Source organism: Stegodyphus dumicola, chromosome 7, assembly GCF_044657685.1.
Source record: "Stegodyphus dumicola isolate Sdum_Otavi_A_Nest chromosome 7, ASM4465768v1".
Classification (NCBI taxonomy): domain Eukaryota; kingdom Metazoa; phylum Arthropoda; class Arachnida; order Araneae; family Eresidae; genus Stegodyphus; species Stegodyphus dumicola.
Window position 1 is genome coordinate 44,834,505 of NC_140774.1, and position 14,363 is coordinate 44,848,867.

General features: G+C 32.4%; 1 protein-coding gene across 2 annotated transcripts in view; it reads right to left on the reverse strand.

Moving 5' to 3' along the window:
* LOC118190353 (acetoacetyl-CoA synthetase-like) overlaps window positions 1-14,363 on the reverse strand; it is a 106,136-nt gene that overhangs the window by 67,479 nt on the left and 24,294 nt on the right. For both annotated transcript variants that reach the window (XM_035361057.2, XM_035361058.2), the window contains exons 2-6: window positions 13,304-13,436; window positions 9,116-9,219; window positions 5,001-5,118; window positions 618-728; window positions 435-532 (exon numbers count right to left, since the gene is read on the reverse strand). In XM_035361057.2, coding sequence (XP_035216948.1) covers window positions 435-532; window positions 618-728; window positions 5,001-5,118; window positions 9,116-9,219; window positions 13,304-13,424 — 552 coding nt within the window. In that variant the 5' untranslated portion in view covers window positions 13,425-13,436. The remainder of the gene's footprint in view (window positions 1-434; window positions 533-617; window positions 729-5,000; window positions 5,119-9,115; window positions 9,220-13,303; window positions 13,437-14,363) is intronic.

The window sequence follows — 14,363 nt, forward strand, 5'->3', positions numbered from 1 at the left end:
TCCGTGCATTGAACAGAGCAGTGGGATCAAATTCCTTAACAGCTGTTGAATAATATTGTGCACAACCTCACACGATGTATGAAAGGATTTAGCCCACTCCATGGTGGATATATCCCACACTGACACCTTTCTCAGGTGCCTGTTGTCGTTCATATGACTTTCCCATTTCTCTGCACACAGCATTAAAGGAACATTTTTTTTACACTTCGATGTTTTAAAACCTTCTGTATTTTCGTGAACAATAAATGTCCTTTATTATAATTTCCGAACAGTATGACAGCAATATTTTACACTGCTTAGCATTCACCATCGCTTTATGTTATATTACATTGCAATTTGGGATCTATCCTTAGGAATTGTCTAGATATATATAGCTAAAATAATTTACTATTTGAATAATATTAAAGGTAACTGGGAAGTTTGAGAATGTTTACCCTTGGTCCGAGAAGGGGTAAAGCTGCACTCCATAAAGCACCAATGCTTGCGGTAGCCAGAAATGCAAAGACAGCTTCCTTTCTGTTGGGCATGTAACCTGGCAGAAGAAAATTTCATGAATAAAAAGTCTCTCCTCCTAAGTAGAACAGAATAATTATTGAAAAGAAAAAGAAGCTTAGTACATGCTACGACATCATCCTTTTTGACCCCGAGATCCTTGAGAGCGGCTGCATATGTCTTGGTTTCAGTATACAACTCTTCATACGTCACGTATTCCACATTGTCGTGATCACCTGTAATAAAAAGAAGTTTTGTCGTGATCACCTGTAATAAAAAGAAGTTTTGAAACACACTATGAATCTAAGAGGTTTCAATATTTTACAGAGTGGCCCTGAAGTACCAGTTAAACCCCTCTGTTACTGTAATTTTAAGAAATTTGATGCCACATTATAATCATTAAGAAAGAAATTATTCACTTATCATTTATTTGTATCTTTTTTTCATCACATGTAATTAACCGTAGTTTTATCTAGTTTTCAGATAAGGGACATTTTTGGTTCGGCGAGTTCATGAATAGGCAGAGCTGCAAAATACAAATATGTTTTGATTGATTAAAAGTTTTATCCATAATGTGGGAGTGAGCCTCCAAACTCCAGTTTTGGATCTCCAATTCTGAATTTCTCGTGATAAACATCTATCATTGATGTCCTATGGAAACTTACTTGAGAACTGTTTCATGACTTTCCATGGTTCTGATCTCGCAGCTCACTTGCATGAAGACAAAGCTAGCCCCAGTTGCATAAAATCCAATTTCAGTCTTCTGAATGAACATTTCAGACATAGTTTAATATCTTTGAATTACCTAAATCAGTACCGCCATATCTGCATCCTCAGAATGTAGGTATCTGAAATATATGTCAGAACAACCCGAAAACGTCAGAGATGAAACCGTCTAAATCTTTTCTTCCACAAGGGACATCCACATACATAACAAAGAGCATAATGTTTCAAAGACAGTCTTTTCAATAACTATGTTTATAGGTTGGCAAATATACACGGGAAAAATTTGCTTTTCGTAGTCATATTTAATACTTTTATACAGATATCTTTAAAATATACGTATTTTTCGTAACAGAAATTAAATCAGGTTAATATTGTATAAGTAATTGCAGTCTTTTAGAAAAGAAAATACGTTACAGATAACCTACTGGAGGCCCATACCTAAATTTATTTGTAGCATTCTCTAAAACCTATGAAGGGCATGGAGTACAGCAAATACAGAATAACATTTCAATATAAATTAAATCACACAGTAATATTTACACTTTATAGGTAACGCTCCTGTTGGAATATTTCTCTAATTTCTTATCTTTAACTAACTTGTATCTTTCGGAGGCAACATCAATTTATAACGAAATCAAAAGAAACAAGGCATAGTAAAATTAAAAATAGATTTTTAAGAATTTACAATTTTAGTTTTCTAAAATTTAAGCACAAAGGTATGCAATAGAAGAATCCGATCTGCTCAGAAACCAGAAAGTTCTATGTCGTGTCATGTGCTAAGAAAATAGTAGCTTTGGTATCGTGCTGTCTACTACAAAAGTATGTTATAATTAGACCATTTAGAAATTAGAAAAGTAAAGTGTTGGGGAAATGGGCAAAGGTGTATGGTGTATTGTGAATACGGCAAAGCACACTACGGCTATCTGCTTAAGGGGAGGGATGTCTTCATGGAGGACTTTCTAAGGAAAACTGGCTCATATACACGTTACACATGGGGAAAACCACGAAAACGCCCATGCAGCCAGCCCGTTCGCGGGATTCGAACCTCGGACCGAACTACCAGTGTTCAGCGATTTTACCGCTCGGCCGCTGGTGGGCCGAAATGGGCAAAGGAGCAACAGTTAAAGCAATTATTTATAATAAAACACTGGAATGTTTACAAACTGAAACTCCTCATTTTCAGATACTCACGAAAGGTGCGTTGTTAGCTTTCATGATCATGTTCGCCTATAGTCAACTACTTTGATTCGGGGACTTCTGAATAATTTTTGATGAGAGACTTTGAACAATTTTCTGTTCAGCACGGTAGTATAGTTCTGTTCTAGTGCCAAGACACGTATATCTCATACAGAATATGCGTATGTGACTCAGCATGAGCACAACTGATGAACACTGAGTGATATACAGTTTAATTCAGAAACTGTATTGAACTAATGAACAAGCTTTGTTCTTCAGTATACAGTTGCTTAGCATTATTTATGTGTTTCATAATAAATAACATATAAAATATATCAAATAAATATTTCTCATTATTTATGTGTTTCATAAATAGTGTTTTATATGTTTATATATATATATAATTTATGTTTTGTAATTTACGTATGCTTTATGAGTATTTTACTTATATATATTGCTATGGATTTGGTATTTAAATAGCTAATGTTAGCTGAATTATAAATTAAATTGTTTGATTCCCCGTGCAATGTAGCGCGTGACGAATATTAAAGGAAATCTAAGCCGGAAAATTAGAAATACAAGAGCACGTGCATTTAACGTTTAATAAATAAATATCTCTTTTTGATTTTGAGAAAATTCGAGAAAATTCTTGCGCGCGATGTAAAATCTTATAAAAAGGAGGAAAACCTCTCAATTCAGTAGTTGCTAGTTAGTTTGTTGTTGTTTTAAGAGTTTGTTTAGAAAACGAGAAAATTCGAGAAAATTCTTGCGCGCGATTTAAAATCTTATAAAAAGGAGGAAAACCTCTCAATTCAGTAGTTGTTAGTTAGTTTGTTGTTGTTTTTTAAGAGTTTGTTTAGAAAACTGCTCTTGCCGACTGTAGCGGATTAGTACTGTAAGATATTGTAATACTGTACGAATATCTGAGGAAATTGAAGCATTTTTCTCTTATTTATTTGTGATAATAATAAATCTTATTCATTTTTCATTGGACTTGTGCATACAATTCAAACGGACCCGTACGCACGCAATAATATGTAAGATAAAAAAATATAAATGCAAACTTCTAAATTTAATTCACTCTAATTCATCTCTTTGTCTTAGAAATAGCGCTATAAATCTAAACTGCGTCATTCAAATTAATCATGCGATCTTACGTAACCCTTAATGCAGATATCTCTTGCCTAATCAAAATAATTGTAAACCAAAACTAACTCAAACTGAAACTGACTCCGTCCCTTCTTTCTCTGCATTACCTACTGCGACTCTGTCTCTCTTCTCGCTTACGCTTTCGTACTGTTCAGACGCTGCTGCAATCACACTTCTATCGCCATAGTATCAAAACTGTAACTGTTCTTAAACAGGCACGAGTAGAGTGCCAAGCGAATTGTGGCCACCTTTGTGAATTTAAATAAATATGAAATGTAATTCGGCTCGACTGTTTATTCTTCAAAATGGACGGACGCACTAAGATTCAAGTATCTACGCAATCAGCATTCCTACGCTACATTTATCTACTTCTTAGTGTTTTTATCTACGTCTTAATGTTCTTATCTACGTCTTAATGTTCTTATCTACGCCTTAGTGTTCTACGTCTTAGTCTACGACGTTTTATCTACATTTTAGTGTTCCTACAGCAGTGCTTCAAATATGTTGTGCTATCATTGCATATATTGTAGAGACATTAGGTATTACTTTGGCAGCAGGAGAGATGAAAAATTAGCAACGCCTTCGCCGGGAGTCGAACCACGGACCTCTGGAATACCGGCCCAGCGTGCAGAACCACTACACCACGAAGGCACCCTAGGAAGGCGGAAGAAATACCTTATAATATATATAGTTAGTTATATTTATATTTTATATTCTATGTTCTCTGTTTTATATTCTGGCACTGCAATATATTTCTTGCATCTTCTGTATCCAAAAAAGTAACCATTGTATTGTCATCTAGTCCTTGTAACTTACTAAAATATTTATAAATTCTTCAATAAACGCTGGATAGTGGAGGACGAGGGGCATACACCTGCTTACCTCTGGTAGACGCCAGGTACCCCTGTCCTTTATCACCTATCACCTGCCAAGATATTTTCAAGTGTTCCCAGATCTCAAAGATTATCTGAATGGTCACAGATTTCGGAGTGAAGAGGGTATCAAAGCAGTGGCGACAGGAAATTTCAGTGTTAGATAAACGATATGTTACAAGATGGTACTGAGAAATTTTCGTATGCTTAGATGTGTTCTTCAACTTACACGGCAAGCAAAATGAAAAACGAAGGTGTCCATCGTGGAATGCAATATGCCCCAGTATGTTGTGCTCAAATAAATATTTCTTTTGAAGTATTAAGCTTTGTAATAATTTACGTTTCAGGCATCCTGCAAAGTAGCTTTAGAAACAACTGAATAATATAGAAGCTTGACAAAATAAAATATTTAATAGCTCTTTGCAAAACCACAAGCCAAATGAACAAGCATTTTATCTTATTACACTAAAAACTTTCTTGAAATACAACTAGCTAAGAATAATACGAAAACTCTGTTTACTATTATTTTTAAACTTATGATAAAACTGAGCTGAAGAGCTAAGTATCTTTTTCAGTTTCACTTACCTGTTGCTATAATGGCTAGCTTTTTTGAATCTCTGTATTTTAAAATATTTTCTGCGTAATTTAGACGAGCACCTTTAAACCACTCCATGTTTAAGAAATCATTTTTTCTGTCATAAACCTGCAAATGAAAATTAATTTTTATTCCAGTTTATAATCGTATTGTAAGGTTTATGTTAATATTTCTAATAGTTAATTTTTAGTTAACAATTACTTTCCTATCTTCCTCAATTTCAGATCACAACTGCCGGGCAGAATATATTTTCAGAATCGCGGTTGAATGCAAATGAGGAGAAGTAGTTAACTGTGAAGTTCTACTGACTTCGTGAGAAAGCCAGAGATTCTGACTCTAGCGCGCGTTCACCTTTTTAGGCTACTCTCTCTCTTAAGCTATTATTATTATAGGCCGTACTTTAGGCCCTTGATAGCTTCGCCGTTAATTAGCGTTAAGGGACCAACTGTGTTAGAATCTTGATAGCTTCGGCTATATCTTTTTAGTTAGATCAGTTAAGTTTAATTTCTTAGTTTCCTGAGTTCGAGCCCGAGTGGAGGCTTTATTGTAAAACTCCAAAAAGGAGTATTCCGTGAACCTTATTTGGAATAATAAAGGGTATTTAACCCTTCTCACGTTTTGTTCTCTGTCTCACAAACTCAAGCGATTATTCTCTTATCAGTTCTGAAGGTTCCTCAACTTTAGATTAAAACACAGGAATCTTACAATATAAATAAACTCTTTTGAAATGATGCTTTTCCTTTTTACAGTTATAGATTTAGTATAAGATATCGATACAAAATATTACCATCTTAATCTCCTCTGCAAGCGTTTCGAGAATATTTTTCGTTCTTTCACTCAGTGAAAGAAATTGAGATTAGAAACTGCAGATATATTTCTTGAAAAATAAATTTCTTGTAATATAACTAGTTTACCCAAGTTAAGAGAATCGCTAATTGTTATTCAACATTTGCTATTATTTTCGAAATTAAGACAAAATGGTTAGTGTTACCAAAATTAAATTAAACAATAAATTCCAGTTTATTCTGTTTATTGAATCTGTATTTTTCGAAATATCTATATATTCGACTTGTATAGCTTACGAAATGTGTGTTTTTTTTATCGTTAGCTTATTCTTTTAATGAAACGAAATTTTTAGAAGCGCTTTTAATCTGTTTTCGAGACTTCCTTATTTCAGCAAAAATTTCATTGAAAATTGCAGCTCAATAATAACAACTTGTTATTGAAAAACAAGAATTTAATACTTTTTTTCATTTTTCTAGGCTTTGATGGAATGGCAGTAATGCGCATAGTTTACTAAAATTGCTTAGATGATTTTTGTTTCGTCTTTGATTAGAAGATTAAAGAAAATTTTGAATTGAATTCCTCTAGTTCTACAAGAGCCTCTTTATTTTTATTAGTGCCACGTAAATCTTATTACTGCTTTCATTGCTTCATGCAAAAAGAATGGTTTTTATAGATATTGCCCTTTGAAAAAGTACAGAATCACACTACTTCATTTCTCATAATGAACAAAACATCACTATCCTTTATTTTTATATGAACGATAGAAAAAGAACATACCTATACACAAAATACTTTGCATTACTTTAGCTATTAGTATTTAATTGTAATGTAATGCAGTTTATAGTGTATTTTAGTGCATACTTGTAGTATGCAGAAATGCAAAATTTAGCATTTAAACTTGGTCGTATTTACATAGAATATATAAATATTGTGTTCTATATAACATTCTCTATTATCTACGGTTTCACGTATCTGCAATAAGTCTTAGAACGCATTGCCTGCAAGTACGGCTGCCAATAAACAATTTTTTTAAAAAAATTATATAGAACAAAATACAAAACATACTTTTTTTCAACAAAATTAAGTAATGGACCTTTTATTCATTATCCTGAATAAATAATTTTGACAGAGTATTTCACTTAACTCCATCATATTTGTTTAGTCTATTTTTAGAAAAGAGCTCTTTTGATTCCTTAGAATTGTAGATCCCTTAGAGTTATTTATCTATATAGAGCACGAAACTGCCCTCCTTTAATGTTCATACGTTGTATATAGTATTTCTGTTCTGTAAAATATATAATTTTTAATTTATCTCTTTTCAAGAAATCTAAGACCAATTAATAAGATTTCCAGTATCCAAAGAAAATATTTGATGAAACTTAATTTGAATATTTTTATGCGATAACATGAAAGCAAGCTCATGCGTATTATTGGCTTATAAACAATTATTCTACATCTAAGCTACTAAAATGAGGTGTCAGAATAGCACTTAGTCATTCCACTTTTAGTGTAGAACTTTATGAAAGTTGTAAATTAGATATGTTGTTAAAAATAGACGCAAAAATTAATAAGGGAACAATATATTGATTTTAAACTGCTGTATCTGCTAGATCGATACGTGTGTATTAAAGAGTTTATGATAAATAGAATGCCATTCATGAATAGTTTACCAAAATTTCAGATGATTGTTATTTCGGCTTTGATTAGAAGATTAGAGACATTTTTAAACGCAGATATTGTTACTAAATGCCTTTGCTAAATATTATTTGACGAGTACATTCGCATCATATTTAATTTCTTAATTCCAAATTTCCACAATTTTAGCGTTATGCAAAATCTCGTTTCCTCTTAGACTACGTTGCTTTTCTATACATTTCAATACAAACTGTTTACTTTTTAAATAATAAAGAACTCAAAGGAACGACTGGAAATATAAGAGTAAACTCCTTACGTTTCCTTCATCATAGGGTCTTGTAAAACATTATTTTACCACAAAAAACCAGGACGGAAATGCAGGACAGACGTTGTCTTAATAAAAAAAAATTAGTTTAATTTAATTATTTTATTGTTTTATTAAATTAGTTATATTTCTTTTAATATTTAATTTTTTTTATTTCGCTTTTTATATTATACCACCTAGTAAGAAATTGATATCCAATTGTTTTCATACCCTCTTTTAACAAAATTTAACTCAATTTAATTGTGCATAATAACTATCAGATAAATTCACTGTGAAATCCAGCGATGAAAGGATAAAATACTTTTCCAAAGAAATAAATGTCACGTTCATCAAAGCTAATTTAATAGCTTTATTTTTTCCAATCGCGGGCACATTTAATAGCTTTATTTAAAAATCAAAAATTAATTATTTAATTAAATTTTCAAAAATATTCTATTTATTTGCATTATTTAACAAACAGAAAAAATTAAAAAGATTCAAGTGCAATAAGAAGAAACATAAATCTTATTTGACCTTGAATGAACAACTGGGATAACCATTGTTCTGATCGAGTATCTGACGGCCAAATAATTAGAATCCAGTTATACACAGTATTGGTATCTACCAGTACAGAATCCGGAAAACCATTTAATATATAAAATATTGTCCTAGCTGGTTATTTTATATCTTAATTTGTTTAAACCGCTCATAGTAAACTTCATTTATATTCTGGAAAAAAAAAAAAAAAAAAAACTGGTTCCAAAGTATTCTGTATCAAGTATGTAACATATAACACGTTAGGAACATCTTTCATTAATTGCAATAACGCCTCAAATATTCATAAAACTCTGTTGGCTATATTTTAATTTATGTAAAGTATATTTATTATTAAAAGTAAAATTAAGATTTAAATTATTAAAGAAATACGTTTATCAGTTTTAAATCCCACAGATTTTCAAGCAGTTAAAGACTAATTAATTTTAAAAGATAAATTAAAGATCTTAAGCTTTGCCAGATGGCAACATACTAAGAAATGTCTGTGGGAGAGGATGTAAGGAAACCAATTTGAAGACCTTTTGTTTCACGCAGTGGCAGACGGAAGATATATTTATAGTGGCATCACATAATGTAACGCAACAAATTTAGCGATACGAAAATTCTGAATGTCCACGGATGTCTCTAATATTAAAGTTTGTTACAAAAGTTAATATGTATTAATTTTATGTAACAATATGAAAAGGTTTTGTTACAAAATTGTACGTAAAAATAAGGATTTAAAACGCCATTGTGACGCCGAATAATTTCGCTGTCTTCAAGTGCAGAAATTTGTTTTGACAATTCCTATTCTAGAAGGGGAAAAGGCAAAGTTCTATTTTTTACCTCTGTAAATGGTTGAGAATGTTTGACGTCAAAAAATTCCCATACGCATTCCCAGAATTCAGGAAATTTTTCTGCCGACCACTTCTGGAGATTCCAGTAATCGCCTGTAAGATTAAATAGAAAAGGACTGAGATTAAATACAACAAATGCTTTGCATAGTCCGGCTTCAGTCTGTCCGGTTTCAGTACAGTTCGGTTTAAAAATTTCAAAACAAACTAAATTACAATTGAGAAAAATAAAACTAAATTCTAAATAGCCAAAATTATTTTTAATACATAAATGACCAGGTTTTCCCCTTCATACAGGCAAGTCTTTTTTTCTTTTTTTTTTTTAATGTGTGTGCAGTTCAAAGTTATGCACTAAGAAATTAGATAATAAAACTCTTATTAACATAGATGAAAAACGGGCTTAGAAAGAACGGGAGGACAATTTAATAAACAACGACTGTGTTGTAGTTCCTGCATAAGAATTAATAGGTGAACAGCTAACAAAAATTATTGGAAGGACCGAACTTTGTCAGAGAATATTACGTAAACTGAATCCAGTATTGAACGTAGCCTTACAAGTCGAATGATAAGCACTATAACGTATTACTGCAAAGAAATGTGTGAAGAGAGAAGACAGAGAAAAAAAATGGGCAAACATCGATATTGCTATTTTTAGAGAATAAAAAATGAATTAAAATTATTTATAATGAGCATAATTAAATTTATTAATCGCGTTTTAGTTATTGAAATAACATAGAAAATATTTTTGATGATAATGATATTACTATTATTATTATTATTATTATTTTGTATGATTGGTCAACGGGATGATTGACCTGTAAATACTTCCCAAAAGTCAGATTTAAAAGATTCACCAAACCCTCAAGTATAGCATATTTCTTACCAGACACGGCCCCTTCTTGTCATATTTATACAGATTGGGGCTAAGAGATACAAAGCGGTTCACTGGCTACATCCAAACATTATGCATTTACTTGTCAACTTACGAAACGTTTTCATCTGAAACTTCCCTCAATAGACAGCATTATTTGCTTGGAGCGGCAAACGGCTTAACAAATGCTTCGTCTATGTCTAAACTACATAAAGCTTTTTAAATGCTTCTGCAATAGCATAAAATTAGGTAATTTTCTTCTGTATTAATTAGTTACATATATTTTGAGTGTGTTCATAACAGTATTAAATAGTGTAGGTATGTATTTATAATGCTGTATTGTTGCACATTTAGTGTATATGTTGTACATATTGTACAGCATACACACATTAAAAAAAAATGCTACAGTTCTATATCGCCCGTTCTACTGGGCCGACTGACGAAACTTAATCTGCGTTTTTCATGCCTCGTGAAGCGCGATTTAAGGTATATATTAGATTTATATATGGTATAATGTATTTTCGCACTCCTTTCATCATGCCTTAAAGGTGTAACGGTATCACACTCGGCGCCCATTCGAAAGGTCCAGGTTTGCATATTTTTCAAATCTCCTGCTTTTTTTTTCTTTCTAAAAAATTAATGACTCTACAGTGGTGCCCCAACTAAAAGGTAGTAGACTATAATTCATCACCACCGAAATATGGCTACTTGGTCCCCTAATCCTCAGTCGCCCTTTAAAAGAGAGAGTCTATAAGGTATTTTCTCCCTCCTTCCATGTCTTCGTGGTGTAAAGATAGCACACTCGGCGCATATTCAAAAGGTCAGGTTCGAGTCCCAGCGAGGGCACTGTACACTTTTCACGTCTTCTACTTTGAGAAAAACAACTTGAGAACTCTACGTAGTTCTGTTCTAACATAGGTATTCTGACACAAAATTGGAATTTTTCTGAAATGACATATCTGTTTTTTCGATATTTCGATTCTACGACTCAAATTATGTCCAAATATTTAATTTTGTAAAATTTGGGGAAAAACTTACCGAGAAATTTAAAACTTTATCTGGGCGCACTTTTTTGAGTTTGCGCCAAGAATAATTCGCTTGGCGAAATTCTTAATTTGTAGTAATCTGTTTTCTTTTCCCTTTTTTCATTCTACACGAACGAAAAAAAAGGTGCATCGTTCATTCTTTCAAATAATTTTGTCAAGATGCATAAAGCACATTTGGCGTTACTATCACTTACAAAAAATATGCCAATATGTAAATTCAAGTATATCGTTGGAACTTTGAATTAAAACTAATTTTTTGCAGATATGACTAGAAATACATGCACTTTAAGGTGATGGCAAGAATTTTATAGATTATAATTCAAAATACTTTTCTAAAAATTTATAAAAATTACTAAAAAGTAAAAATTTAAAACATAAATCAGAATATATCTGCGGTTTTATTTGGATATAACCTAAATTTCGAACTGTGAAAGAAAGAAATAAATAAGTTTAATAAAAAAGAAATATTAATACATATATACTAAATTCAATTAACATTGTACAGCTAAAATTTTGAGACCTAATTTTTTAAAAACTACAAGTGCAACTTTTTCGAAACTTTTCGCTTTGGTAGAATTTGAGTTGTAGAATCGAAACGTGGAAAACAATTGGTATGTTATATCAGAAAAAGTCCGATTTTGCGTCAAAATACTGATGTTTGAACAATTCTATATATAAATTTAATATGTATTCTAAGTCGCGCTTTCGAGACATGAAATTCGCAAGTTTAATTTCGTCAATCGATCCAGTAGAACGGAAAATATGAAACTGCCCCCCCCTCATTTTTTTTTTCAGAGTGTATATATATTTTTACTGTATTACAATTTTCCCTGTATATATCATCCTAAAAGTTACTGAAGTCTTATATCCTGATATATATTACTACGCAAAATTGTGACTTTGTAAAATAATTTCAATATTCATTAAATGTCCATTTGGCTTGTCAAATCACGTCCTTTTGTCTAGGTTTGTTAGATAGTGGATTATCGCAGAATGGCAACTTTGCCTGAAAGGGCAAACAAGTCATCTGCCATTCTTGTGGAGTTAAAGAAATGTTTTATTTAATCAATTTACATCATTTATACAGTCTTCAAACTACCACAGTTTTCTACCCGTGAAACACTTTAGTAAAAAAATAGGATAGTCATATATTGGCCAATAGCTTAAAAAAACTCGATTGGCCAATCTACTATCTATTCTATCGCACGACTGATATATCTTGACACTATAGTTTTAACAACTGATAACAAAATTCTTTTGTTTCGGCTCTTGTTTTATTTGCCAAAACTCTAGTTACCTGCTATTCTTGTCATCAGTTAATATATCTAACAACTGGGAACTTGGCAGGACGCATAAAGACACCAACTAGCTAACTCCAACTGGTAACTTTATGTGTTACGAGAAATTAAAAGATAAGTTTAAAAAAAAATGTGCTGTCCTGTATTAGTCATATGTGGGGAAGGAAGACTTAAAATATGTCTATGAAACAGGGAGCATTTTAAAACTAATTGATTAAATCTGAAGGGAATCGAAATTTTTTTCCTAATACCCCCCCCCCATTGGAAAATTTAATTTTCTTTTGCACTGGATGAGTCTGGCTTCGCTTCTGATAGAAATCAAATTTTATGTTTTCAATCCGGTGGTTTCAGGCTTTTGTTGTTTTCAGGTGCTTAAAAGCATGGGACTTCTAGTATCTTCCGCTGTCCTTCTTTCTAGTGTAAATTATAGTTGCATTATTTCAGCCTATTTATTTGTACTATTTGCAACAAAAGTTTCGTATGTAAGTGGACTTAGAAGTGCTTCTCAAACACCAAAATGCACGCCAGGTATAAAATATTCCTGTGGAATATAGAAGACTTTGATCGCACATATAAAAGCACATCCTTTTTATTCGACGTGCGTTGCGGTCTCTAGAATACTCATATGCAAAAAAGCAAATAAATCATTTCTAATGAATTCACTCTCTCCCTTTCATTCGGACATTATCTTTAGTGTTGATTTTAAAAATGAATTTATTTTTCGAGCACAATCTGGGATTGGTACTGTTGTAATTTAGCTTGTATTATTGTAATAATTTTCTTTGATAATTAAAGGTAAAAGTAACGGATAAAATTTTTAATTTACAACTAAGATATCACCCTTTTCGCTCCGGAACTGATATTTGTTTGACTGTACATATGTAAAGAATATGATAGTTGACTGGGAAAAGCAGCTCATGCCAATATATAAAGAAAAAAAATAAGATTAACATTCATTTACTTACTAATCTGGATACCGTACTTCTTCTCCACAAACTTCGTGAATCGGACTGACTGCGTTTCTGTATATTTCGGATGATACACGATCTTTGGGTGAAGCTCTTGGCCTTGCTGATTTACAACCATTGTTTAAAGTAACTGAAAAGAAGAAAATATAATATTCACCCAAAAGCCCGTGTAATGAAATGTAGCAAAAATATTTCCTTTTAAATAAGAGTTATCTTGTTTTAAAGCTTTTACTTTATTTTTTGCGGTCAGTTATGTATAACTTAATCCTTTACTTATTTGCAGTATCATTGACAGGTGCTTCCTAAATAGCCACTTATGGCATAGTAGCACAGGACTTTAATGCAGTAAGTCTTCTTTGTCGTGCTGACAGAAAATTTCAACTTGCTTTTTCAGTCTAGGACATTGCCGTATCAAAGAGACTACTGTTTATCAATGACCATGACTCTCTCTCCATTTTCTGGACTACCCGCGCCCAGGGGTGGCAATCACAGATCATAGAATTATCACATACTTATTAGGCATTACAATCACGAAAATAGTTCAAGTAAGATATAAAACTGTTTATGGAGGCCACTTGATGTTTGCGACTCATTTACTACCTCAGATCGCTATACTAATAGTCAGTCGAGAAGGTAACAAGTGTCCTGAACGCAGCTACGTTAGAAGAACATTAGTAATTACCGACTTAAATCAATCAGGCCAGTGATTCACATATCCTGGTGGATTACGACTCTCAATGTAGAATGTAGATGAATGCGAGCTGTCTAACGTGCAGCCTAGGCTACCTACCATAACAGTTTAAAGAGAGTCAAATGTTAAAATTCCGTAAAGCTACAACTCAATCCAAACTTCATACGGGAGAATACATGTTATAAATCTGGGTCAAACGGCAAGGACCAATGAAATCGAAGATATGGTGCTTCGTGAGGCAGAAGACACTCCAACTACTACTACAAGAACTATCAATACTCACTTCTCCAAACCATCTACTGGAGTATCCTGAACTCTAATCAATTGTACCCATACTATGAAAGGCGTGTACTGCTACAGCAGCTT